Source organism: Mauremys reevesii, linkage group 27, assembly GCF_016161935.1.
Source record: "Mauremys reevesii isolate NIE-2019 linkage group 27, ASM1616193v1, whole genome shotgun sequence".
Classification (NCBI taxonomy): Eukaryota; Metazoa; Chordata; order Testudines; family Geoemydidae; genus Mauremys; species Mauremys reevesii.
The window spans coordinates 1,566,935-1,594,724 of record NC_052649.1 but is presented as its reverse complement, the minus strand read 5'-3'; the positions used below and the strand labels follow the sequence as shown (position 1 = coordinate 1,594,724).

The following is a 27,790-nucleotide window of genomic DNA, read 5'->3' as shown; positions in this document are numbered from 1 at the left end:
GATTTAATGAACTTACATTTTCCAGTTTTTTGTTTTCTTTGCCCTCAGCTGGGCTGGAAATTTAATTTAAATAGAAACTGATATTCTCCCATATGGTCCAGAAGCTGGGGCTATAAGAAAAGTTGGTAATACTGAAAAAATTACAGTTTTGCTGTTACTGCATTATTTTGGACTACTGTAAAAAAGTGTGCAGAGGAAGTTTATTATCCCATCCATCCAAGCCTGAGATGGCTTTTCAACCTCCAGTGTCTGCACTATGTGGTTTCAAAGGATGGACAATCCTGCAATCTTTCTGAGGCAAAATGCCAGATCTCGGAGCTTCACCTAAAGGATTCCACAAATAGGTGCAAAGCTGGGTCACTTCCATTCACTCCCTGGGAGCGTGGAGATGGGGGTGTTGCCGGCACAGAGGGCCCGAGGGGGCAACAACAGGGTTCGTTGCCCGGTGTGCTTCGTGCCAATGAACACACCAGCGTGGAGAAACAGACAAAGTTTGAGATCTCAAAGCGGGTGCAAGGAGGCTAACATGTCTCAAATCAAGCACACTGATACAAGCAGTTTCCCCTTTTTTATACCCAAGCTGATCTCTCCCCCCCCCTTCCCCCTGTAGCAGTTACATCAACCTTGGCAGCTGCAGCTCGTTAGTGATTTTTCCTTCTGCAGTTATCTTGAGACCGGTTTGAGCTGTGTTGCAACTGATAACTGAACGGTTACACATTCTGTTTTGCAGCCACTTAGGTTAGTTAAAGTTCATCATGGGGGGGGGGGGGCTTGGTTTACTTAGGCCTAGAGCAGGGGGGCTTCATCCACACTCGTGGTCTTCCCCCCCGCCAGTTACCTAGGGTTATGCCTAGTGCCACCGACAGGGGTGGAGTTATTTAACCAGCTCCGGGGTTCTCTTTCCACCCCCTTAAATGAGGACTTGTTCTCCCATCCCCATTCAGCGTGGGTGTGGGCATGAGGGGCTAGCTCAGAGACTGCACCCCCCCCCATTTACCCGCTGTGTGTGTGTTGGGGGGGGCATAGGGCTGACTCGAGGATTGCGGCCCCCCCCTCATTATCCCCACGGCGGGGGGGGGGTTAGTTATGTGGCTGGTTCAGAGAGTGCACCCCTCCCCCCCATCCCCTGTGTGTGTGTGGGGGGGGGGGGGCATGAGCCCGGCTCAGGGACGGTCTCCCCCCATTTACTGGGTCAGAGGCCCAGTGCGCATGCCACGCAGCAGCGCGGTGACGTCATCCCGTCAGGCACGCAGCGTCTCCCCCTTCGCCAGGTAACCGGGGATTCGGGGAAGCGGCAGCGGCGCCTGGAGCCGGAGGAGAGAGTGAGTGAGGCAGGGGGCTCCCGGCGCGCCGGACCGCCGCCCGCCCCCTCCGCGCGCTGGGTGCCCCGCCCCCGCGTCCCTTTCCTCCCCTCCCCCCCGTTGTGTGCCCCGGTCCTTTCCCCGCCCCCAGCGTGCTCCGAGTCCCCGTTGTGTGCCCCGGTCCTTTCCCTTTCCCCTGTTATGTGCCCTGGTCCTTTCCCCGCCCCCAGCGTGCTCCTGAGCCCCCTTGTGTGCTCCCTTTCCCCAGGCCCTTTCTTTCCTCCCCCACCGGGCGCTGGGTGCCCCCCCGCCCCCGGTACCTCTGCTGCCTCTTCCCATTCCTGCTCCCGCTCAGTGCTGCCCCCCCCCCGGGCTCCTCCCCCTGCCTGGGACCCGGAGTTGTACAGGGTGATCCATGGCTCTCCTGGGCCGCTCACCCCATCTTGTGCTTTTTGACTGAGGGAAGCTTCTGCCTGTCCCCTTCCTATCCTAGAGAGACAAGGCGGGTGAGGTCATATCTTCTATCGGACCAACTTCTGTTGGTGGAAGGAACAAGCTTTTGAGCGTTACAGCGCTCTTCTTCAGGTCTGGAAAACGCAGCCACAGTGTCTAAGCTACATACAAAGAGGGACAGGTTGTTAAGCATAAGGGATTCCCAGTGAAGTGGGTAATTAACATCTTTGCAGTTATAGGACAAAGGAGGGTTAGTAGGCGGCACAGCCTATTACAGATTGGTTTCATGGCCCATTACAACAATGTTTCTGGTCTGCCCAGGGTTTGTAAGTGTCCAGCAGAGTTATGAACTTAAGTTCCCAGGCTCATCTTGTGACGGTGTAGCGCAGGTTTCCTTAAAGGATAAGGACTGAGAGAGCTGATATTGCATGATCACTTTGTGAAAAGTATCAGGGGGTCGCCGTGTTAGTCTGTATCCACAAAAACAACAACGAGTCCGATGGCACCTTAAAGACTAACAGATTTATTTGGGCATAAGCTTTCATGGGTTAAAAAAACCTCACTTCTTCAGGTATGAAAAGTGTTTGCCCCTGGGTGATAGGGTGTTGTTGTCGTTCATCATTTTTCTGTGCAAGTTCATTCGAGAGCAAGTCTCTTTTCACCCACGTTGTTGGGGCATTTGATGCACTGGATGAGGTATACCACATGTGATAGGCCTGTGTAGGACTCATGGATCTTGAAAGGTGTGTTTTGGCGAGGCGGGGTTGATCATCAAAGCAGTGAAGATATGTCTGTAGGTTTTGCATCTGTTGTTCTGGCAGGGTCTGGTGCTGTTTTGAATTGGTGTGTTCTGATCTGTGAGGAGCTTGCTTCTGATGGGTGAGCTTGGCAAGGTTGTTTGAAGGCCAGAAAAGGGGGTTTGGGAAAGATTTCTTGCAGGATGTGGTCTCCATCAAGTATGCATTGTAGTTATTTGATGATGCCCTGTATCGGTTCTAGCCTTGGGTGGTAGATGACAGCTAGGGGCATTTGATCAGTGAAGGTTTTTTCCCCCTGAGCTTGAATCAGGTTCTCCCTGATATTTGGACAACCCATTCCATGATGTCGTCTGCTTCTTTGGTGGAGTGTCCTTGTTTAGTGAAGGCTGTTTTAAGTGTGTTAAGGCAGAGGTTCTCAACCTTTTTCTTTCTGAGGCCCCCCCCAACATGCCAAAAAAACTCCATGGACCACCTGTGCCACAGCTACTTTTCTGCATATAAAAGCCAGGGCCAGCATTAGAAGGTAGCAAGCTGGGCAGTTTCCCGGGCCCCAGCAAGTCTAATGCAGGCCCTGTGTAGTGGACCCTCTGAAACCTGCTCGTGGCCCCACAGGGGGCCCTGAACCATTGGTTGAGAACCAGTGTGTTAAGATATGTATTTTGGATTTTCTCTTTGGTGCATATTCTGTGGTATCTGGGCGCCTGGCTGATAACTGAATCCGTGGAGGTGAGTGTGGTGATCTGTGGGTGTCTTGCATACAGTTTTCTGTAGGTTTCCATTATTGAAGGTGATCGTGGTGTTCAGAAAGTTGATGCTGGCGTGGAAGTGTTCTAGAGAGTTTGATGGTTGGGTGTTGGTTGTTGAAGTGGTGGTAGAAATCTATGAGGGAGTTTAGGCCATCTGTCCAGAGGATGAAATATCAATGTATATTGGATATATCATTAATTTTGCGGTGCATTTTTCCAGAATTTCTTTCTCAATGTGGCCCAGGGAGAGGTTGGCATACTGGGGAGCCATCCTAGTATCCACGGCTGTTCCATGGTTTTGCCAAAGTGTTAATGTAAAGGTGTTATGGGTGAGGATGAAATGGATGAGTTTGGCTATGTGTCTGGGGTGGCTTTCTGAGCATTGTCCATTGTCTTGTTAGAAATTTAAGGCAGGCAAGCGTCGCCATCATGGTGAAGGATGTTGGTTTATAGGGAGGTGACATCTATGGTGGCAAGTATTGTGTTAATGTTGTAGAGTTTCTGAAGGAAATCAGTTGTGTCCTGGAGGAAACTGGCTGTTTGTGTGGTGAGTGGTTTGAGGATGGTCTTTGAGTCCTGGTATTCCTTCAGTAAGCGTGCCGTAGCCAGATATGATAGGTCTGCATAGGTTCCCTTGTTTGTGTATCTTGAGGCTCATGTAGAAGGTCCCTGGGGTTAGTTTGTGGGGGATGAGGTTGTAGGGTTTCTCTTGGAGTTGTTTGGGGGTAGGATTTGATTATATCCTTAAATTCCTGTGTGAATTGTGGTGTGGGATCTTTTTTGAGTTCTTTATAGTAGATGGTGTCTGAGAGCTGTTGGTTGGCGCAGTCATCATGATTGAGCACTATGATGGCCGCCCCCTTTGTCTGCTGGTTGGATTTCCGAGAGCATAGAGCTATCCTCTCGGTGGTGAAGAGATTGTGATGGATGTCATGTTTAAGGATTTCACTTGATTATTTTTTTTTTCCCCTCTTGGAGCAGTCGATGTTACGATCAAGTAAGTTTGTGTGGTTTTGTCCACTGGAGAGTGGCCAGAGTTTTTTCTTGTAACTGCCAGCGGGGATGATATATACTGTATTCTGGACATCTCACACTGATCCAACTGAAACGCTGCAGCAGTTCTATTTTATAAAGCTTCCTTTGCATATCCCCTGCAAGATAATGATAATTTATACTTATACAGCATCTTTCATCTGAGGTGCCTTACAAAGGTGGGTAAGTGTTTTTATCCCCATTTTACTAATGGGAAAACTGAGGGCCAGGGCAAGTGAGTGAGTCCTAATTCTGCTACTGATTTGGTGCATTACCTTGGGCAATTAGGACTCAGATATTCCTATTCCCAGCCACTTGCTTAACAGCTGTGTAGCATGCTGTGTACCTTTCTGTTGCTTTTCTCTCCGGGAAATTATTAAACATTTGTATTATGGTAGGACACAGACAACTGAACAGCACTGCGGCCCCGTTATGCGAGGTTCTGTACAGCTAGAGCTGAATGAAATCTTTAAACAAAACTGGCGAAAAATGCAGACTACATAGAAACATTTTGCAAATTCATGTGGATTTCACTTGTTTCGATGGTGGTAGGTGGGAAGCCTTTAAAAAAAAATCTCTCAATTTTTGTTTTTTAAATGAAATGTTTTGGTTTTTTTATTTAAAATGACTTTTCTTTTAGAAACTTCCTCTAATTTTATTTTTTTTAAATTAAAACTAAATGTTTTGTTTGACCAAAAATGATTTTCCCTATTTTTCTGAATTGCCAGAGAACTGTAATCTGTTTTATTGCACAGCTGTAGTACAGATGTAGGATAAGAGTCCTTGCCCTGTGGAACTTCTAGTCTACCAAATATTGTACTGCATATCCACCTCTGTGAAATATCTTTTCTAAAGTTTTTTTTTTTTTTTTAATGGCTTGTTCAGATATTTCTGAACCTGTTTGGGAAAATTCACCTTGCAAAACTTGTCGTCATTATGGCAGAGCTTGTTAAAGTTAATTCATACAAAACCTTTGTGCTTTAATCTTTCAGCAGTCAATAGAGCTACCTAGGTATTGATGTGTGCAACTGGAGACATGCTTTATAGAATGAAACAAGATAAACAGAGCAGTAACTCATTTGCTGGAAACTCTTAGAGTGGAGAGAACTCATTTGCTTTGCCTTCTTAAAACAATTGTCTTGCTCTCATTTTCAGGATATTGTTAATTTCACAAACTTGGAGTAGCATTACAAATCTGGAATCCATGTCTTTTCTTGTAAGTAACCCAGAACGAATTAGGGTGAGTGTTGAACAGCTTCTAGCGTTATTCCAAAAAAGCACTGGTTTTGTAAATCTTTCCATATACACGGAGATAAGCCCTGATTCTGCAGCAGCTTGTGTGGGGTGGAGCTTGTCCCATTGACTTCCTTGGAGCTCCACACAGTTGTTGTTGCAGGATTGGGACAGTACTCGATCTTGTTGCTGGAGAACTAGATTTTTAATTAAATACAACTATTTTGATTTATGAAAGAGAGTTACTTTTAAAAGGTATGTATCTGTGAGCTAAATGTGTTGCCAAATGCTTATAATGTGCATTTTTCTCAGAGTTCATTCTCTTTAGATAGCGCTAATTGTTGAACGCATCTTTTTTCTGTTTATGTATTGTACAAAATGATTTTATCACTTATTGTTTTATAATGTACAGAAATTGCAGAAAAAACAAATGCCGAAACTTAACTGAGTTGATGGTACCTTTGAAAAAGAGATGGAGGAAATGTCTTTAAAAGACACTGTCAATTTAGTTAAGTTTCATTTATATTTTGTATATATTAGTGTCTTTTAAACTTAAAATGAAGTTTTTTTTTTTAATGGTTCCTTTTAAATGCTGGAAATCCATAACAAAACTGTTGTGTATAGCACTTAAACAGGAAGTAAACTAAGTAGTGATGATACATTGTTGAGAATAAAATGTGCAAAGGATCCACTTTAAAAAGGCTTTTTAATATAAAGCAGCAGTAACACAGGTAAGGAAATGTATTTAAAATATGATTGGAAACCTGGTGTCCCTTAAAATTAGAATGTGTTTTCATAAGTCTCAACACGACTCAAAAAACAGCAGCAAAGTGTGTGTGTGACAGAAGAGAATCTCTGACATGATCACTGTGAATGGTGTAAAAATGACCCTTTTGAAATTTTAACATCATTCACATTGTGCTAAATACTGATACAATGAAATCAGGCTTCTTTTCAATTAAATGTGGACTCTTTCTCATACCAGCCTGCTTCAAATAGAGGTAGATTAACATAAATGTAAGTAAACTTGTTGATTGCTTCAGCAAGCTGACCATGATTTTTCCAATAAATGAATAGTAAAATCACTAATGTTTACTGAGTGTTAACAGTGTATTCAGTACTACACAAGCTTACGATGACATAGTCCATGCCCCCAGGATTTTAGTTTATTTCTAATATCTAATCTATCTTGATATGAATCAAAAGTTGAACTGAGTGGATAGTGATCCTGTCACTAGCAGCCTTTATGGCTGCTCTGAGTTTTAAACGTTGTTTGTTTGACTTAGTTTCTTTCAGAACATGAAAGAAAACAGTTTATCAGTATGTCTGTTACTGTTTAAATGTTAATATTTACAGCTGCTGAATGAATTTTAGTTCATTTCCCCTCATTGCAAAGGAGATAGATACATGTTAGAATGGTCAGAGTGATCTATATGATTCTGTTTTGGTTGACATAAAATAAAAATGGATGAGCTGTGGAATATATCTAGAGGAAATAACTAATTGGCTTTGGACTTTCTTCTCTAGCGGTGGGTGTCCGAAAAGTTCATTGTAGAAGGCTTGAGAGAATTTGAACTGTTTGGAGGTAAGTACTCTGTTCTTTAGACGCTTCAGTAGAAATCTTTTACTTTAAACTTGAAAGCACCCATCAGTTTGGTATAAGTAAATGTGCTACATGAATGAACAAATCGGTTTATAACACTGTCTTCAAATTGGCCAACAAAAGTAAACTCAGAAGGAAAAACTTAGATTTTGTACAGCAGTTCATTTTAAAGTCAGTAGTAGTACAAACTTCAGAACGTTGTAATGCAATAAATTAGTGCAGTCTGGTCTTTCCTGAATAACCAGTTTTTTCTCTGTTCAGTACAGATTTTGAACTTGAAAAGGATAATTACAGAAACTGCAAATTTTCCAAATGTTTGTTGCTGAGTCAGTATTGAAGCTGATAGAAGAGAAGCCTTTAAGTGTAACTGTGGTCAGTAAAGTAACTATGTAAATATGGTGCCACTTTACACAATAGATCTGCTCCTTGAGTATCTTTGATTCGGGCCTACTGAGTTCACTGGCAAAAAAGTTGTAAAACAGTAACACTTCAGTTTTCCAGGGTAGAGACAACAGTGTAAACTGGATTTTAATCTGCTGCATTCATCATTAGCAAAATTGTCAGCTAAATTCTGATGGCAGAATCTTTGTGACAGATGATGTAAAGGAAGCTAGCTAGATGATTAGATCCCAGGTGGAGTTAGTAGTTAGCAAAATCTTCCATTTGATTTGTAAATTCTGCAGATTTTCCCTTCCGCATTGGGCTTTGTAGTCATGTTGAACCCCATTTCAGATGTGGTTTCTATCAAACCTTTTTTACACTATGTCCATTCTCACCATGGTTACAAACTATTACCATGTTTAGAAACTATGCATGATTTTGGCTAGCACTGTTTTTTTAAATTAATCCCGATCTACAACCAGTCACTGAAAACAGTTTAGCTGCAGCAGTTTTCAGTTTCCATGTTTTAAGCATGGGTCTACCAGAACCATTTTCAAACCTAGCTGTAGCTGTATCTCTTTGCTCCTGATGTGGGTGGTGCTTTTTGCAGTGACTCTTCTGACTTAACTGCACTTCTAGGAAGAAAATACATTTAAAAATATCTGTCATGTTTTAGTGTACAAATCTGATTAGAAACTTTGCTCTGAAGTGAAGATGTTAAACCAAACTTCAACCCAATATTAAGAGCACTGTTTCATTTTCAATGTGAATTGTACTTGCTTATACCAGGGCTGAATATGGACCATTTTATCTAAACCTCTAGCTACACATAAACCTTGTTATAAGTGTCCTTGTCGAAATGTGGATTTATATTACCTCGGGAAACTTGGAATTATGTAGAATTTAACTGCCACTTTCTACACGGGTTGCATTCCTCATTAAACTTCCAAAACAGTTTATTCCAAATATTTAAATCCATCAACTGTATTAATCTATTTCTTTTTAAACAATGGGTTTAAGTTTACAATCTAAAAACAAAACAAATCTCCCAAACCTATGTTTGTCTTGGTAAATGTATGAACGGTAAGGCTAATTGAATCTGTGTAACTTCTTACTTTTAGAATTAGGTTTCTTGATATGTTTTCCAATGTCTGTTACTTACTGTTGTGATGTTAACTGTAAGTTAAAGATTTTGCCTGGGAATATATGCTTATACTTGTCCAGTACCTAAACTATGCTTTGGGGGCATATAATTTATTTATTTTTCATAAATATAGTCAAACTATGTTTTGAATGGGTATTTGTTTGTTGAAGAAAACATGGTGAACAATTAATTTCTTTACTCCAGAGCAGCCTCCGGGTGACTCTCGGAGAAAAGTAAGTGATTTTTGCAGGTTGTGGTGCTGTGGTCCATTGCATGGAGAATATTCCTTGTGGAAGTTTGATTTTCTTTCTACCTTATTTATACTTCATCTGTATATTTAGCTTTACATGTGTGAAAACAAGTTTCACCCTGGGAAGGAGATTTTGGTGTGTGGTTTTGAAGCTGTTGCATGTGACGTTTTAGCTGTAAATCTGAGATTTAATTCCTTAGGCTCACGTTTTCAAAAGTGGTTCTGAAAACAGGGCCCAAATTCTCAGGTTGGGCATTCAAAACCAGTGCCCAGTTTTTTTGAATAATTTTATTTCCTTTCTCTTCCCTATGCCACAGCTGCAAAAGAGACCCTAGCATCAAACTGAGAATTAGATAATCTTTAATTTCAAATGGGACATCACCTGCTGAAAACCCATTGGCATAGCTGTTTGACTCTTTTCAGAGCCCGCGGTAACAGTCTTGAGCCTTCAACAGGTGCTGCTATCTGCTTAGAGAAATATTTTCTGCTTGAGGACTAATTCCCTAGAGAGCTATGGAATGCCCATCTAAAATACATAGTGTAGTCCAGAACAGGACAGTTTGAATCCATGTAATCCATGTCATATTTATGGTCCTGATTAAAGCACTAGTGGTGTACAGGGTAGACATAGCCTAAATTGGAGGCTATCCTGGGCTTTTAGACATCTTTGCAGTATTGATGCTGACTTTCTTTCATTTAAAACAAATCTTATTCCCCTAGATGGTTGTAGAAACAAGGCAATAGTTACTTAATCAGGGAAAGGAAATGCTCGTAGTTTGAGTCAAAAGTGAGCAAGAGAAACTTGGGAAGTAAAAAACAAAACAAAACCTTCTATCTTCCACCCGACATTGAATCCAAAATCTAATCCACCAGAGTTTGATTTGGCAAATGCAAATCATTTCTGGCATTGCATAGCTCTGGTTTCCTAATGGCATTGACAGTCCAATTATCTTTCAAAAACTAATTTCCTTAAACATACGTCCAATTTAAAACCTAACCAAAAGGCCTGAAATGCTAGCCCTTAACGAATGTCATACTTCATGCAGCTAGTCACACGTTTCTTCATTTTACAGCTTTCATGATTTTTAACTGCACACCAAAAGTTATCCTGTGTGAAACTCTCGGAGCTTTTTTGCAATATTTCATAAATAACATTTCAGTTTAACTTTTTTTTAGTTTTTCAATCTCATATAGTGTTTAACTTTTGAGTAGAGCCTCTTCTGCATACTGTGATTAGTCATAGAGTTTTCAAACTTAATTTTTATCTGCAGAGAGGTGAATCAAGGTCTCTAATGTACTGAATTATTTCTAAAGGGGAGCAGATGATGTGTTCTGTTTTGGTTGAAACAGCCTGCACCATAGATAAAAAATAACGTATTAGATTTATTTCGCATCTGTTTTGTTGGCTTCTGCTAAATTTCGAGTGCATTGTATTAAAGCAAACCACCTATGTAATGCACAGTTTCAGAGCAGCTGTCATTGCTGCAGAATAATTTTCAGCTCCTTGGTGGTGCCTTTCTGCTTCACAGGCCTCCATCTGCCTCTGTTTCTTTCCTTTCAGTCCTGCCATTGACAGGGGTGAGTGGAGATGATGGAAAATGTAATGAACTGGGCATTAAAGTCAGAATTGGTAGGAATATTTAATGGAACTCTAGAAATAATAATGAGTAGCAGCCTTCAATTCACAGCCAAATGATAGTGTTGTGTGACATAGTGGCCAGAGCAAAAGATTTGGAACTGTTGGGATTCCAGATTCCAGTCATGGCTGAACCAAAGATTAGCTTTTATGTCTTTGTACTTCAGTTGCGTGAGCTGAAATATAGTGCCTTTCACTGAGGTTATTACAAAAATTAAACTTTGTCCTCTCCCTCATTGGGGTAGGCATTATCCCCATTTTACAGATGGGAAAAGGGAGGTATAGTGTATCTGTATTACAGAGGCTTGGATTAGAACCCAGGAGTATTGACTCCCAGTTCCATACAGGAGAAAAGTAGAAAACTTATAGAAAACTGGATGCTTTATCTGAACTGAGGCTAATTTATGGTAGGAAACAAACTTTCAATGGCCGAGGATAGTGGACTTACTGATCTGATGGGTCTTTCCCATCTCCAACTTTTGTGATTCTACAATTCCTGACATAGGGCAAATCTTCCATCATTTTGATGCATTAATTCAGCACCGATTGCCCTGGATACTGAGGATAAGAGATTTTAAGAATACCCTTTTAATTTTTCAAGGTTAAAATGATCTAAGGGTTAAATGCCCCTAATAATAACTTGTATTTTGATAACTCTAGGTAGCTTACATTTTAAAACGTGCAGATAATTTGAACAACTCAGATTCCTCAATTGCTGTTAGTGACAGTCACTCTTGACCTGTTCATTGATGTGCAGTTTTAAGTTCCAAGCAAGTGATGGATCGAGCTAGTATTAGGTGGTGCCAGTATTTTTCTGGTGGTCCCATTAGTTTCTTCAGCATTTAAGCTTTTTTTTAATTTAAACTAAGCTTCCAGACCTTTTGATACAATGTTGTCTTGAGTATGTAGGTTGACTGAAACAATAGCTCTCTGAGGTTTATACTCTCCCCTTCCTCTCAAGTTGAGTGTTGACTCTGATATCCAGTAATGCCATTGTTAATATGACTGTTTCACTGTGGATCATTTTAGCAGAAACAACCAGCCATTCTGGAATTTTGAGCAGAGCTTGAATACCGTACTACCATCTCTCTCTCTCTCTCTCTTTTTTTTTTCTTTTTTCTTTCTTCGTCTGATTCCTGATATCAAGAAAACTTCCACCACTGATCTCTTTACTCTAATTTGAAGTGTCAAATCTGTTTGGTTCTGGTTTGGTTTAAACACGACTTTAACCTTTGAAACATTTTAGTCCCAATTTTTTTTTTTTCCTGTTAGAATGGCAGGTGTGAAATTGCCTGTTATGTGGCTTCCCCTCTTAACAGTTAGATTATCAGCAGCTGGAAGTATAATCTCATATTGACCTAGTGGCCCAGAGTCTGATCTCACACAGGGTTTATAACCTGTACAATCAGCCTACATCTTGTGAATGCATTGCAGCAGGTTTTATAAGATACAGCCTGTTCACCCATGTTCTTAAAATTAGAATTGGAGCCCTTAGCATTTCTCTAATAAGAGTGCATTTCCATATAAATGTATTGAATTGCCATGTGGCCAAAACACAGATGAGTGAGTCCATAGTAGATGCATTCTTTTTCATGTCTCTTCAGTGCCTCTGGAGAGTTCTGGCAAACTTTTACCCTTTGCTAAACTGTCTCTTCCCGCTTAAGAGTAAACTGCTGGTTTCCTTGGCTCCCAGTACTTTAATTGTGGTAGAAAAATTGGGATCATATGTTCATGTAACTAACATAATCATCAAAGAAAGAATGTTGAAGTTTGCCAAAAGCTGTGTTGTTGCCTGCAACTTTCTAGGGATTCTGCCTTGCTAGCCAGCATAATTGTTTCAGAAGCTGTCACTTAGTCTCTAGTTTGTCCCTGCCAAGTTTTATGCCAAATCGGATTCTCTTAAGACTGCTTAAGACCCAAGTCTAAAACTGGGTTAAGCTACAAGTGAAGATAAGTTTGGTCTAAACCTAATTCCTAGTGGACATTTATCCATATTGCCAAAGCTTCAGTCAGTTTGCCACAGGTTCTAGCTATCTGCTTAGGAGAGAGCCCCCCCATTGGAACATGAGAATTGTGAGCGGGGGAGTCTCCAGGTGATGGAGCTGCGGCTCAGGATGGAGGTGCATTACCAGCGTCCAGGACTGTAATATTAGAGAATGCTGCACTCAGTAATGAGGCCTCGTAGAGCTGTGGGAAGTGGGGCCAGGACTGGAATAACAGAGGGCACAGCAGGTTAGAAGTAAGGTATGTTGATGGAATTGGGAAGTTTACGTATCCAGTTTCATAACATTAAAATCATTTGCCAAATTCATGCATAACATTTTAAAGAGAACTCCATTTTCTAATGCATAAGTGGTGTCAGCTTTTAATGTTGGGGTGCTGAAAAAACCTTCCTTCAGTCCTTCGAACCAGTGGATTCAGGATGCTTCTAGGACCTTGTTACTTCATAGAATCTCAGGGTTGGAAGGGACCTCAGGAGGTCATCTAGTCCAACCCCCATCATCTAGTCCAACCCCCATCATATAGTCTCGGTAGTGTCCTTATCAGCTGTTGCTTAAAGAAGCAAGTAGTTAATATTTGCATCGAGAATGCTTTAAAAACAATAATTAGAGATGGAGTAAGTTTTTTGTTTTAAATAAGTTAGAACTTAAGAGTTCAGAATATATTTTAGCAGCGGTTCTCAAACTTTAGCAACCCAAGGACCCCCATTTTGATTTAAATTTTTTTGCAGACCCCCAAGGCCCCCGCTCATCCCCAGGCCCTGCCCCCACACCACTCCTTCTCACTCCCGCTCCACCCCTGCTCCTCCTCTTCCCTGCCTCTTTCCGCCCTCTCCCCTTAACACGCCCCGTCTCTGCTCCTCCCCCTCCCTCCCAGCGCTTCCTGCACTCCACAGAACAGCTGTTCCCTGGTGTGCAGGAGGCACTGGGAAAGATGGGGAGGATTTGATTAGTGGGGCTTGTGGCCCCGGATGTGATTCCGCCCCCGTCCCCCAAGCATGCTCCAACCCAGCACCTCCTGCACACCCTGAACAGCTGTTCCTGGTGTGCAGGAGGTGCTGGGAGGGTGGGGAGGAATTGATCAGCAGAGCCCGCGGACCCCCGGAGTACCCGTGCAGACCCCAAGGGGTCCACAAACCCCAGTTGGAGAAACAGGCCTTGTCTACATTACGGAGCTTTTTGTCAGAATAGCTACAGTATGCTGGCAAAAGCCTCCTAATGGAGATGCAGCATATAGCAGCCAAAGGAGTTCTGCCAGCATAGCTGCACCATTTCCCCAAAGGAAATTAGCTATGCTGACCAAAAGTATGCTTGAGCCAGTGTAATTGCATCTACAGCAGGGGTTTTGCCGGCATGGCTGTATTGACTAGGGTGTGAGATGATTTTTTTTTTTCACACTCCTAGCTGACATAATTATGCCAGCAGCACTTTGTAGTGTAGACCAAGCCATACTGTGGGCATGGTTAGAATAGCCTCTTGTCACTTAATGGCTCTTTGTCATTGCATTATACCTCCTTTCAGTGACAGAAAAAAGTGTGTGTTTCCACTTCCATTGCAGCTACAGGAGAGTGAGTTGTGTGTTTTGTTCCCCCCTGCTGTGTGCATCAATAGCAGAATTGTCAGGAAAGTCTGATTGTAGAATATTTATGGCTGGTGATCTGTGACACACCTGGGTTTCCAGCTCCCAGGTGGAGTTAGTGTTTCTGGCAGTTTAGGAAAAATTCAGCGAAGTCAAACTTGACATAAAATGAACAGATTTGGTCGGTCTGTCTGCAGAGAGAAAAATCTGGAGCCTCCCTGTGTCACTCATCTAACTATAAGCGTAACTGAAGGACAAAATACACTGCAATAATAGAACATGCCTGAACACTGTATATAGACTTTTCTTGCTCCTCTGAAACCCTCGACTGAGGAGAATTAAAATGCAACTGTGCTTCTAATGCTGCTTGAGATTGCGGCCTCTTTTTGCACATATCAAATCATCTGTCAGTTTTTGTGACAGGCTCCTGTAATGCAACTTGGACTGTAATGCCTGTGTATTGAATTGCACAGCTTGCTTTTAATCATTTGTAAGCATGAGTCAGCATGAACAGAGAACATTTGTCTTTTCAGCTTGTGCATGTAGATACAGTAGGGAGCTCTCTCTTAGTTGTAGTGAAAAGATGCAGCCTCTCTCAGGCAAGCTGGCAGACATGGGAGTGCTGCTCCTATGTTAATTGGTACTAGCTCTTTGCTGTGGCTAAACTCTTGCTCCCGTTTGGAGCGTCTTTCCGTGTGTGTCTGATCTGTGCATCTTGAGCTTTTCTTAGTTGGTTCATCTCTTCTCCCTGCAGCAAAACAAGTTCAACTTTGTCAGCCTTTGCCACAGAAAGAGCATGAATGGATAAAAAGTAGCAACCTCAGCCAGGAAAAGCTGCTTGCCAGAGTGCAAAAACACCCACCATAGACAGGCTTGAAGTCTATCACCCCTGCACAAGCAAACAGATTATGATGCAGAAGTTTGTAAAGAGTGGGAGAAAGCTGGCTATTGCAAAGGGGTGGAGTAATGTTGTCATGTGGAACAGTAATTGTTTTTGTTAAAATCTTTTTTTTAAAAAGACCTTCTGGTTTATAGTAGGTGGTAAATTACCTTGTTTGTTTACATGTCATAGAAAGCAGATGTTTGGATTTTCCAGAAGGAGGTATCTCCTGGGTTTCAGTTTGTGTTAAAGATATTTACAGCAGACACAGCTAGCTTTTATACTCAAATATGTCCTGATATTATGAGCATGTGCAAAAATATAATGTGGAACAGATGATCCCTCTACTAGATGTAATTAATATCCGTTTCTGATTTTTATCTTGCTTTTCTAGACCAATGATGCGAGCTCCGAGTCGATAGCATCTTCCCCTAAAAGGGACACCATGAGCAGCTTTTTACCAGACAGCAGCTGTTATGAGTTGCTCACCATAATAGGTAATGTTCCCAGAAAAACACCGAATTCTCATTCTTTGTGAATTCTTCCTTTGTAAGGTACTGAATTTTTCTTGTGAGGTGGTTTTCTGAAATGTAAAATGCAAAATATCCTTTCTTGTTTTGTTTTAGTAGTAGTAAAATCGTTGTATAAAAATGTAAATTAAGATGGGTTTCTTGTCCTGAAGCTCTTACAATCAAAGTAAAAGATAAATACTAGATGAGAGGAGGCGTGGTTTTGAGGTTGAGGGTATCAGCTGGGACTCCTGAGTCTCATACCTGGCTTTGCCATTAGCTCCCTGTATGGCTCTTGGCAGGTCACTTCATCTCTCTGTGCCTCAGTTTCTAAATCTGTAAAATAGGAATATTACTGAGGTACCTCCCAGCAGGTTTTTAAGTAATTGGTTTTGTATGCAGAGTGCTTTAAATTGGAAGGTGATGTAGAACAGGCAAATGTTTATATTAGACAAGACCATTCACAACAGTTAACGTGAGAGATGGGATGAGGGTAATTGCTAAGCAGGAAGTGTTGGTGGAAGCTCTCCCACAACACACAGTCAATTGTATTCGTGCTTATGGGGTTAATTTCACTCTCTTTTCAGGCCATGGCTTTGAGGAGCTCATGACCGTGAACCTGGCCAGGTATAAACCATCAGGAGAGTATGTCACAGTCAGAAGGATTAACCTGGAAGCCTGCACCAATGAGATGGTGACATTCTTGCAGGTGATGCTACAATCTTTAGAATGGGGCACAGCATCTTTCATATATATTGAAAGACCATGACTCCTAGGATCTCAGCTGCAGGTTGTTTAATGCTAAGTATCTAGGATGCTGTACAATTTTAATACAGTAGTTGCAATACTGGCCCACAAAGACCAGTTATCCTAATGAAGAAATGGTCAAATTAAAAAACCATTGTAAGGTGCTGGCAGTAGATCCTCCTTCAGACTGAGTTATAGTTTTGTAAATGTTAGTTGGCTGATGGTGGAGTGTCTAGGGATTAGTACACTTGACTGAGTTTCTAGTGTTCTGGGTTCTCTGGAATCAGCTCAGCTGCTGTCTGGTTATGAGCAAATCACTTCTCTGTGCCTGTGTTTTGAACTGTGAAATGGGGATCTTTGCCCACCTCACAAGCATGTTGTGAGGTGATTCATGTTTGTAAAGTACTTTGAGATCCAAGGTGGAAGTTGCTATGAAAACAGAGTATTATTCTAAGGCAGTGGCTTTCAACCTATCCAGACTACTCTACCTCTTTCAGGAGTCTGATTTGTCTTGCGTGCCCCCAAGTTTCACCTGACTTAGAAACGACTTGCTTACAAAATCAGACTTAAAAATACAAAAGTGTCACAGTGCACTGTTACTAAACAATTTCTTACCTTCTGATGTTTACCATATAATTATAAATCAGTTGGAATGAATATATATAGTATGCTATGTCGAGCAGTATAAACAAGTCAGTGTCTGTATAAAATTTTAGTTTGTACTGACTTTGCTAGTGCTTTTCATGTAGCCTGTTGTAAAACTAGACGCAAATCTAGATGAGTTGATGTACCCTCTGGAAGACCTCTGCGTACCCCTGGCTGAGAACCACTGTTCTAAGGGGATTGTTCTTCTGGTTAAAATCAAGACTTGTATCTAATCCATTCTCTTCTACAGGATTATACATTGCATTTGAAGAGGAAGAACCAAATGATCTTTTTGTATCAAACTGTTGTAATTGCTTCCTATGTGCTCCTCAGTTTCAAAAGATGATTAGTGCAAGGAAATATTATATCAAGTTCCAAATACAGGCACTCTGATGCCATCATTTGTTTATCCTTCTCCAGTAAATTCATTCAAATAGGTATTAATGTTGACACATGATGATGTAAACACCAAGTCAAGTAGCCCTTGCACAGAGATTGTCAGAACAGATATTTGGGGTGGGGGTTTAGTATGTGTGTTCTTTGAATTTGTGTAAAATGACTATTCCTTTATGCTGGAAGTTGGGATTGCCAGACATGGGAGCTCCTGAGTTCAGTGCTAAGCAACTATTGCCTATGCACAGACTTCATGCCAGGAAAATCTAACTCCGGTGAGAGAGGATTTTAGCTGTCATATCTTTCCTCTTTATCTGCAAAAGGAGAGACAAGAACTTCTCAGGTGAAGAGAAGATTCAAGTCAGTGTGTTGGCAGACAATCCTCAAAGTGCTATCTTTTGTCCAGTTTAACCTTCCTCTGTACCATATCTGGAGTTTTGTATTTATTTATTTTGTATTGATTCAAAATATCCTTTTGCTTCTAGGGTGAACTTCATGTGTCCAAACTCTTCAACCACCCCAACATTGTGCCATATAAAGCGACCTTCATAGCGGACAATGAGCTATGGGTAGTGACCTCCTTCATGGCTTATGGTAGGTGGAGAGGAGAATGTTTTTTGTATCTGACCAGGCTGCTTTAGCTTCTGTGAAATCATCTTTATGTAGGTGAGTGGCCTCTGTTTTTCCTGCTCCGTCAAAACATGTTTCTTCATCTCTTTAGGTTCTGCGAAGGATTTGATCTGTACCCATTTCATGGATGGAATGAGTGAACTGGCTATTGCTTATATCCTCCAGGGTGTTCTGAAGGCTCTTGACTACATTCACCATATGGGCTATGTACATAGGTAAAAAGGAAATTGCTCTCTTTATCACTTTCTGTAGGAAATGCTTATAAACAATATTCACCTAGTCCCATCTGGATATCTCAAGGGATTTGGAATAAGAATATGGTTTGCAGGGGAGCTTTCCCTGCTGCTGCCCTAGAGAGCTTCATTGTCCATGCACTCCCCTGGACTTCTCATTACCACAGAAGTGGTACTTTAAAAAAGCAAACTGCAGAGTGTTCCTGAGGCAAAGTGTACTGGTAACTTGGAGCTAGATTAAGCTTTTGCTGAAGTAAACCCTTCCACGAGGTCCCCAAGGTGGAAAGATGAGAGGAGGGAGGTTGTGACGGCAGAAAACAGCTGCATCTTCCTTTTTACCAGGGAAGTTGGAAGGCTAGCTGGGAAGAGGGCATACTCAAGGGATATACTAACTTCCATGGAGCCCCAGATAAGAATTAAAGCTGCCCCTCCAGTGGATAGGCAACCATCTGTCCTCCCGTGGGTGAATATTCTTTTCTATCCTTAGGGTGCAGAGGGGTCTTTCTGATGTAGTTTACGCCTCCGTGTTGAGGCTTCAGTGAAGCAGGTCCATCTGTATTTTATGGTGGTTGTAATGACATCACACAATATCCAAGCGCAGCCTCTAAGGGAATGAGTAGGTTGCATTATTCCCATTCTTCCGTCATTGTTCACTGTACTGTCCCAGTGTCATGTTAGGGAGGTGATAGCCTATTCCTTCATCCAGTGGAATGGCCAATAAATTACAGTTTCATACTTTCCAGGTACTTTCACTTTTAGTTCTCTCTCCTAGCGTTTTTTAGATTAATGGTAGAAAGTTGCATTTTTTTTTTTTAAGAGAGGAGGCTTTATTTATGCTTATGCAAATATCACCTCGCCAAGCAGCAGATATTTATCTTTTAATCTCTCCTCTTAAATCCGTGCCTCCAGACCTTTAATCAGATATATGTTTTTCCTGATAAACACTAACATGGCTGCCACACATACTTGGACGTAAGTTTCAAAACCCGATTATTCTAGGCTATTGAAACTCACTGTCACACGTTTTCACTGGATGCTCAATGTGCCTAGGCTTCAGAATATGCCTTCCTTAAATCCCTATAGAATAACCTTCTCACATGGATGCTGGTAAGGAATTTAATGTCCTTACAAGGTAGATGATCCTTGACCATGTGTTGACTTCCTTCTTCTGGTCCCCTTTGCTTTAAGGAGTGTGAAAGCCAGCCACATCCTGATCTCTGTGGATGGGAAGGTGTACCTCTCAGGCCTGCGCAGTAACCTAAGCATGATCAACCACGGGCAGCGGCTCAGAGTTGTCCATGACTTCCCCAAATATAGCATCAAGGTCCTACCATGGCTCAGTCCTGAAGTCTTGCAGCAGGTATTGTGTAGAACTACTGTCATTTCATGGCTCACTCTCCTCTTCTTCCTCATTGTTGACTTTCTCACTAGTGGACAGAGACCCCCCATGTCCTTCACTGCTGCTGGGATTTCCTGCCAAGAAGCAAGGAACTATTTTCAGGCTAATTTTGTAGCCTGAGGAGAGCATCTGATCATGTAACAAAACTTGTATCGTGGTTCTTGGAATTGGAGCCTGATTCTCCCCCACCATGGGTTTCAATGGGAGCTACTCTGATTCTGCAAGCAGGAGAATTGGGCCTTTGGCATTTTAATGGCAAAACTTGCCTGTTGTCCTGAGTGGGTCATACTGCTCTGGACCCCCATTCCAGACACCCATTCATGTCAACTTGGCATTTCATATCCTGGTGGCAAGCGCAGCCCGTTAGCCGTACTGCCCCCATGACACTGAACGGGAGCCTTCTGAGTTGCCCACAGAGGCACCTTTTTATTCCGTAGGGCAGTGGTTCTCAACCAGGACTCGGGGGCCCCCTGGAGGGGGCCATGAGCAGGTTTCAGGGGGTCTGCCGAGCAGGTTTCAGGGGGTCTGCCGAGCAGGGCTAGTGTTAGACTCGCTGTGGCCCAGGGAAGAAAGCCGGAGCCCCACCACGTTGGGCTGAAGTCTGGGGTCCTGAGTCCCGCCACCCGAGGCGGAACCCGAACTTAACTTGGGGGCCCCTGTGCCTTGGGTCCCCAGGAAGTTGCCCTGCTTGCTACCCCCGAACGCCGGCTCTGGATTTTATATGCAGAAAGCCTGTTGTGGCACAGGTGGGCCGTGGAGTTTTTATAGCATGCTGGGGGGGTCCTCAGAAAGAAAAAGGTTGAGAACCCCTGCCACAGGACATTGTATTCAGTGGTCTCTCCATGGCAACTGGGAGAAAGACCGTTTACTCTCCCACAGCTAGGCACCTGGGGTGGCAGGAGAGCTGCTAAAACAGGCTCCTTTCAACTGGGTGGAATCTTGAATGCCAGGTCTGTCCCTGAGCCCTGGCTAACAGCACTCATGCTGTCACCGTAGCATGTTGATGAGTATAATAACGCTTGTCTCTGATCTTGTTATACACATTCCCTTGTGGTGTCAGTCTGTTCCCATGGCTCTCTGGGTTTCTGGCTGCGCACTGTTTAGAGCCGCTGTGCTGTGCGTTGCTCCCAAAAGTTAAACCCATAGAGACTTTTAGCATCACTTTTCCTCCTGGTGAATTTTCGTTCGTTCTTGTCTCTCTTTTCTCCTGTAAATACAGCAGCAGTGTAATCAGCCCGGCCTAAGGGGGAAGTGGGTGATCAATGGGGGCAAAATAAGCCTTCAGAAAGGCCGGGACTAGAGCGCAGGTGATGGAGTTTTGCGCCTGTACGGGGGCTGAGCCCAGAGGGGAGTCTGTGTAGTGGTGTGAAATGGAGGGGAACTGGATGGAGCACTCCCCAAATTATAGTTTCTGAGTTACCGTTTACATGAAACGGTCATTCTCTTTCTGTATCTAAACGAATGTATCTTGGGTATTTATGCGGCCCCCATTACCAAGTGCCGAAGCACCTCACAGTCTAATTGTCTTTGCAAACTCCTTGTGAGGTAGGGCAGTTCTATTATCCCCATTTCACAGATGGGGAGCTAAAGCACTGAAAGATTAAGTAACTTGCCCAAGGTCACACAGGAAGTCAGTGGAAGAGCAGGGAACTAAACTTGGCTCTCCCAAGTTGCAGACTAGTGCCCTAACCACTGGGCAGTCTCCTTCCAAAGAAACTGATCACCAACACTGAGAGAGCTACATTTTCTTTTAAAAACAGACAACCTCAAACCTTGTTGCCTTGGTAGTGTGAAACATCTACAAATGCTCCGTTGTGGGCACTGAGGTACTTTGGTGTAATTGTTTAGTTTCTTTGTCCTTCCCCTTCAGGTACCTGATCAGATTCCCGCAAGGATAAGCGTAACACTTCACTGACTTTATAGCTAATTCTCTCCATCCCCTTCTTTGGTTCTAGAATCTCCAGGGTTATGATGCAAAATCCGACATTTACAGTGTGGGGATAACAGCCTGTGAACTGGCAAATGGACACGTCCCGTTCAAAGACATGCCTGCTACTCAGGTAGGGTTTACAAGCTGCGTGGGCTCTCCTTCCATCCCAACCTTATAACTGCACGCTGTGCAGTTAGGAAATTGAATTCTGTATCTGTCAATAATACCTAAATGCAAAGAACCAAGTTACTGGCAGCAGCTGTGTTTGTAATGAGCTGTGACAGATTCTGACCTCTTGAGGTCGTGAATGATCTCTAATGGCTCTTTGTTAATACCCCTTGCCTCTCTTCTTTCCTTTCTTACCTGTTAAACCACTGCTGACTTCCACTCTACCAGAGGCTGCATCTCAGAGGTACATAAAGGCATACATAGAAATTAGCACTGGAAAAGATCTATTAGGTTATCTCCTCGTCAGCGCAGAATTGTTCCCTACAGTAAATTTTCTAGTGCTCTGTCTCCAGTCTTCTTTTAAATGTTCCAAAATATGGAGTTTCTTCTGAAGGCCTCTGTTGTAAGATTATTATTGATTGACTTGACACCTTTTGGAGTTTTTTAATGTGTAATAAAACCTTCCTTGTTTTCCTTGGGGCTTTCCTAGAACCATTCCTTTAATCTTAATCAAATCCATAACTCGAAGGGATACCTCTCTCCGCGTTGTATGGATTTCTATAAAACCTGAGAATCTAATATTACAAACAGTGCAGTAGACAGAGAATTGAAGACGGTTACAGTTAGTCTCCTCCAATGCCAGTCAAGATCCTGCTCCCATTGAGGTCTCTATCAAATCTCTTCTTGGTTTCAGTGGAAGCAGGAGCAGGTCCATTCAGTTCAAAATAAGTCAGTGCTCGTTTGCAGATTGACCAGAGCATCTGGGTGTCACCCTCTGTTTTCTCCCAGGGAAACATTTTAACACTAGTAGGGTTCTGAGGCACACCGTGAAAGACAGATTAGAAATGTACCATCCTACTGCTTGAAAAGTCCAGGTACAGAACTTGATTAACATTTTATAACAACCTTCTGCACACAGGTTACTGAGAGCAGTGGTAAATGGGTTGCTACGTGTCACTTGTGCCAAGTTGGAGCATTCACCCTTCCTGAGCTCTGCTGTCCAGTCCAGATTATAAAATCACTCCCAAACCGAAAGCAGTGTTCTGTGCATTCCTAGATAAGTGTAGGGTTATTGGAGGTTTGTTATGTAAATGGGCCCTGGACGTGCTGCTTCCTGATCTACTCTCCCCTTTCTGCTTTTTAACCCAAATCAACTTTCACATTGAGCCACTTCATGAAACCTTGGTGCAAGAATGAAGGAGACTAAATGCTGCTGAGGGAACCAGGATCCAACAGGAGCTCCAGGAGAGCAACTGTCCCAAACCAGGGGAATCTAATATGAAAGCAGAGGTGCCCTACAACCACCTCCGCCCTTGCCCTGACAAACTGGATGTGGCATCATTCCAGGTTATAACAAAGAATTAAGAACTTTGCCTGCCTCTTGGATTAGGAGACCTACAGACTTGCCATCGATTATGACCGCTGCAAGGGGCAAAATGCTGCATTGTAACGTGTGTATGACTGCTCTGACTTCATGGAACCACGCAGCAGGCTTGATGCTGTGAATTGCTGACAAGTCGAGAGCGCTCTGGAATGTGCACGAACGGGCCCTGTGTGAGACGGGAATTTGGCCCATGAAGTTCACGTAATACAATATACGTTAGAACAGCAACTGAGGACACTAGTGTCTAAGTCCTGCAGCAAGAGCAGTGCTGAATGAAAATACAACACAGGCAGACCCTGGACCACATGCAGGACACAACTGAAGATTGCGGCAGAGTATTTAAACTTCAGATACATTTGTTGTAGTGAGTCCTGCCTGCTCTCTTAAATGTGTCTAGTCTGTATCATGCATGTGACGTCTTTTCATCCATTTCCATTTCAGATGCTGTTGGAGAAGCTGAACGGAACTGTTCCATGCCTGCTAGACACCACCACGATCCCTGCTGAGGAGCTGACCATGAAAACCTCCCGCTCGTGTGCTAACTCCGGGATCGGTGAAGGAATGGCAGTTAGCAACGTGAGGGCAGCCAATGGGGAGGCAATGCTGCACCCTTACCATCGGACTTTCTCACCCCACTTTCATCACTTCGTGGAGCAGTGCCTGCAGCGTAACTCCGACTTGAGGTACAGCCATGATGGGAATGCTTGGTTACGGATCTGCTCTAAACACCATTCGGGGCTGGTTTAAAAATTGTTTTAATCCTGATCCCTCACCATGGCTTTTGAGTTGGGTCTCAGTATTGGAGTTTCGTTCAGTGATCTCCGATCAAAAGCATGGCTGTGTGAAGAGGTGCCCCATATGTACTGCAAAAACACTGTCCAGAATACCTATAAATATATAGCCTGAAAGCGGTAAGAATATGTAGCACTTTCATAGGACCTTGCATCAGAGAACCCAAAGAAGTTCAGTTATTAAGCCTCACAACCTTCTTGGGAGGTGTTTTCCTCACTTTACAGATGGAGAAACTGAGGCAGGGAGTTAAATGTCTTGCCCAATGCTGCACATTGAGTCGGTGACATATTGGGGAAACTAACTCAGGACTGGCAACTCCCATTCTCACTAGACCACGTTGTCCCAGAAACAGTTTCATTATCCAACCAGGAGAGCTCATCTTGAGACTTCAGTGAATAAAAGCTGAGAACAGAGCAAGAACAGCATTTCCTTTTCTAGTTAGCCAGGGCCGTGCTGTGTCATCTCACTCTGTGGTAAACTTCTCTGTAACTGGAATAGACTATTCATAATTTGGGCTATCAGAAGTTTTTGCTGTGTCCTCGGGTACAGCTTCTTTCGCTGTCCAGGGGAGAGGCGTATACAGGGCAGTGATTGTCCCTGTGATAACTGCATCACACGGCTTCTCAGTTAATTGATTACTCTATCTTCAATCATGCTGCTGTCTTAAGAAAGGAGCTACAGATCCCATGGCAGTTTGAGAAATCTTTAGGGGATAACCTGGTCGTACTGGCCAACAACTTTGCCTCTTGTGAAGCAGATTCTAATGGCAAAGGCGCTTAACTCCTTCCTTTGTCAACCCCCCTGGGGATGCCTATAGGATAAAAGTTGCTACAGCGTATAAAGGGGCGAAGCCCGTGGCTGAGGTACAGCCCTGAGTCGGGAGACCAGGATTCTGTTACAACCTTCACCACTCATTTGCTATGTGACCTTGGTTAAGTCTCATCCCCTGTCTGTGCCTCAGTTTCCCCACTCAGTAAAATAAGAATCATCTTGACCTATATCTCTCAGGGGGTGAGTGTTTGTAAAGAGCTTGTAGAGACCCAGAGGAGAGCTGTTAGGTCAGTGTCCTTTACGCTAATCACACTCAACTCTGGTATGGTGATTCGTTCCCTTCTAATTCTCTTTTGTACAGGCCAAGTGCAAGCACCCTGCTGAATCATTCCTTTTTCAAGCAGGTAAAGTGGTTCATTTAATCTTCCGGTAGAGGGCTGTGGCCTTCCCATGGTAACCCCTTCCTGTGCCCTTTCCTCAGCTGTGGGGAGCAGAGTTCTGAGGATGGGGGTGGGAGGATGTTGCTGTTAACTACTCCCCTCTGGATAGCTCAGCACTGAAAGCAGCATTTAGACTGGGGGTTCTTGCTAAATGCCTATAGCCAGGGAGGGCTGAGTTTCCAAGAGCTTGGCTTGCATGGGTATCTTTGGGGACAGCCTACTAGTTGCACAAAATCATCTTAACTTTTTTTTCCGGTTATAATCCAAACTCAAAAGAAACCTCATTGAATTTTCCTCCCTCCCCCTCCTAATTTTTTTTTTCAATTTCATTAAGTCCTGGTGTCAGTGGAGGAGGGGGTATTCTGGCAGCAGTGCCAAAAATCTTGCCCTCCCCCAAACTCTGCCCGGCCTCTCCTAGTGGTGCCATCAGCACTTTCTGAATTGGCAGAGAGGTGTCACTAGAAAAAGATTGAGGAGGTTTATCACCAAGTTTAGAGGGCACAGTGCCAAACCCTGCAGCGCTCCTAACTCGGGCAACAGAAGATTGGGTTAGACGGACTGACGTCCCTGGCCGGTGGTATGTTGTGCTGCTGCTATTAGCCCAGTCCGTATTGTGATGTCATACACGTGGTGCGAATGGTACTAATGCCACAAAACCTTTGCCTGTGAGAATAGCTCAAACCAAAACTAACTCTCCCTCCGCCCCCAGATCAAACGTCGGGCGTCCGAAGCACTTCCAGAACTACTGCGCCCTGTCACACCAATCACCAACTTCGAAGGTACGCGGCCACAGGATCCCAGTGGCATTTTTGGACTGGTATCCAGTCTGGAACAGCTAGAGGTGGATGACTGGGAATTCTAGAGCAACGTGGCAAATAATATGGTTCTCAAGCCCTTGAAGGCGCTTTCTGGACATAGTAATTTATTGACCCCTCTCAAATGAAGCCGCGATGAATGTTACATGCAGAAGAGTTTACATGACTATGGGTAAGGAACTTCACCTGGTCGTTTACTTGAGGAGTAGAGCCTGGAATCACCCTTGGACACAAACTAGCTGGAAAAAGGGATCTGTTTGTAGGAAAAGCCGAATGTTTCCTGCTTGGTGCCAGGAGCCTCCCAGCTCTTGCTGTTGAGCACCAGCTATAGGCTGTCTTAGGAGTTTTGCTCGCCAGAATTGAGTCAGTCCCAATTTGTTGGTCTTCATACACATCGTTTTTCCCATGTTACTGGCTCTCTAATGTCCCTAGTTCAGAGGGTTCTGTGTGTCTTTAGATCGCCCCTTTGTTTTGTTCCTTTCCAAGGGTGCCTTTGAGACGAACGTAGGAGAGGGGAGAAGCAATGCAACTCTTCTTAGACTTGGACATTCTCTTCTAGACCGCCAGGTTACCACTGTGGCATTTCTTCTCACTCTTTTGGCAATAACAGATTTAGCCTGCTGCTTTATTGAGAGGAAAATGGAAGACCAGACAGCACTGGAAAAAGGTGTCCCCTTCTAGTCCAGCCGCGCTCAGAGGCTCGGAGATTCCTCTGCAAGGCTGCGTTCGTCTCTTCAAGGAGACGGGGTAGATCTTTGTGGGGGTTTTTAAACTCTTGCCATGTGGTGTTGAATGCCCTGAAGTGCAGGTCAGAGCACCCCAGGCTTCTGGGACTAACCAGCCGCTCCTATCTCTTCATGTAGCCACCTCAGCCACCAGCTGCATTTTTTAAAAGTAAGATGTAGTTTTGAATGTCTTTGAAACTGCACCATGCTACATTTTACAACAAATCCCATTTATCTGGCTGGTCCCATCCTGCAGCAAGGCTAATGTCACTGCATGAAACATGCTGGCCAGCTTCTGTTTCTGGGAACCTACCATGGGAGGGGGGGAAGGGAAGTTTGGAGCTCGCTCTCTCTGTGCGCTGCTTTCTGTGCAACTCTGTGCCCTGCCATGGGCGGACCCCCTGCTGCTGTGGCAGCTCTCCCTTCCCTGTGGTGGTCAGGTTCTCCAGACTGCATTTTAAGGCCTTTTGTTCATCCTTTCTAAGCATCATAGCTCTTCCTTCTCAATGAAGCACTGAGAATCCAGTCCTGTACCGGTGGTGACCGAGAACAGTGGTGCTGGCAACAGGTCCTTTTTGTGTTTATAAGCTGTACTTGAACCCGAATAAAGTTTGTTACTCTAGTTTTGTTGCCAAAACAAATAAAAATGTAAGTATTTCTGAAGTGTTCTTTTTAATTCCTTAGCTCTGGCAGATGGTGAAGGGTCCCTCTCCTCCTTGACCAGCCTGACTTGGCCTGTGTTATGCAGGTCGTCACACAAGATGATCACAATGGTCCCTTCTGGCCTTCATCTGTGAATTGTGTTGGTCTGAGGGAGCAACTTGTAATGAAATGCAGTGGGCGGATATTGCCACTGTACGTGGCAACAATGTTAAAATGAGGCCTGTGCCACTGCCCTTCCTTTGCAAAGCGCTGTGAGATGTACTGAGAAATGCTGCAAAAGAGCTCGAGATTCTCGTTTTTGCTTGGACCTTCTGTTGGGTGCTTTATACATCCTAAACCCCTCGCCTTTGCGGGATCAAGAGGAAAGGGTAACTTTGCCCACCACTGAAGTGCAGTCATTTAACACCACAGCAGCGTGAAGGACAGGAAACACATACAGTACCCCCCTGGGGCGGGGAGTTTAGAGGCAGAATGTCATTACATGAATTGGAACGGGCCCAGGACACAATCCAGAGCCCCCGTTTCTGCAATGGGTGCAGTGGGACCTGGC

General features: G+C 43.6%; 1 protein-coding gene across 13 annotated transcripts; it reads left to right on the top strand.

The window, feature by feature from the left end:
• Positions 1–1,216: 1,216 nt before the first annotated feature.
• On the top strand, positions 1,217–27,199 carry STRADA (STE20 related adaptor alpha). Of its 13 annotated transcripts, none has more exons than XM_039516537.1 (13): positions 1,217–1,322; positions 5,446–5,506; positions 7,051–7,108; positions 8,856–8,884; positions 15,391–15,493; positions 16,093–16,214; positions 17,776–17,884; positions 18,012–18,135; positions 19,342–19,513; positions 21,508–21,612; positions 23,476–23,717; positions 24,959–25,001; positions 25,747–27,199. In XM_039516537.1, exons 2-13 carry the CDS (start codon positions 5,495–5,497, stop codon positions 25,897–25,899), a joined length of 1,272 nt encoding a protein of 423 aa, XP_039372471.1. In that variant the 5' UTR covers positions 1,217–1,322; positions 5,446–5,494; the 3' UTR covers positions 25,900–27,199. The 13 variants fall into 13 exon arrangements, with proteins under 13 accessions (XP_039372471.1, XP_039372478.1, XP_039372476.1 ...); XM_039516544.1 differs by lacking the exon at positions 8,856–8,884 and adding an exon at positions 7,393–7,498; XM_039516542.1 differs by lacking the exon at positions 8,856–8,884 and adding an exon at positions 7,388–7,498.
• Positions 27,200–27,790: the final 591 nt, after the last annotated feature.

Excerpts from the sequence above, each read along its gene's own strand:
- STRADA (XM_039516535.1), top strand. The coding sequence starts at position 5,495 with ATGTCTTTTCTTGTAAGTAACCCAGAACGAATTAGG. Across the intron at positions 17,885-18,011 it reads GACCTCCTTCATGGCTTATG|GTTCTGCGAAGGATTTGATC; the intron begins GTAGGTGGAGAG and ends TCATCTCTTTAG. Across the intron at positions 23,718-24,958 it reads CAGCGTAACTCCGACTTGAG|GCCAAGTGCAAGCACCCTGC; the intron begins GTACAGCCATGA and ends TCTTTTGTACAG.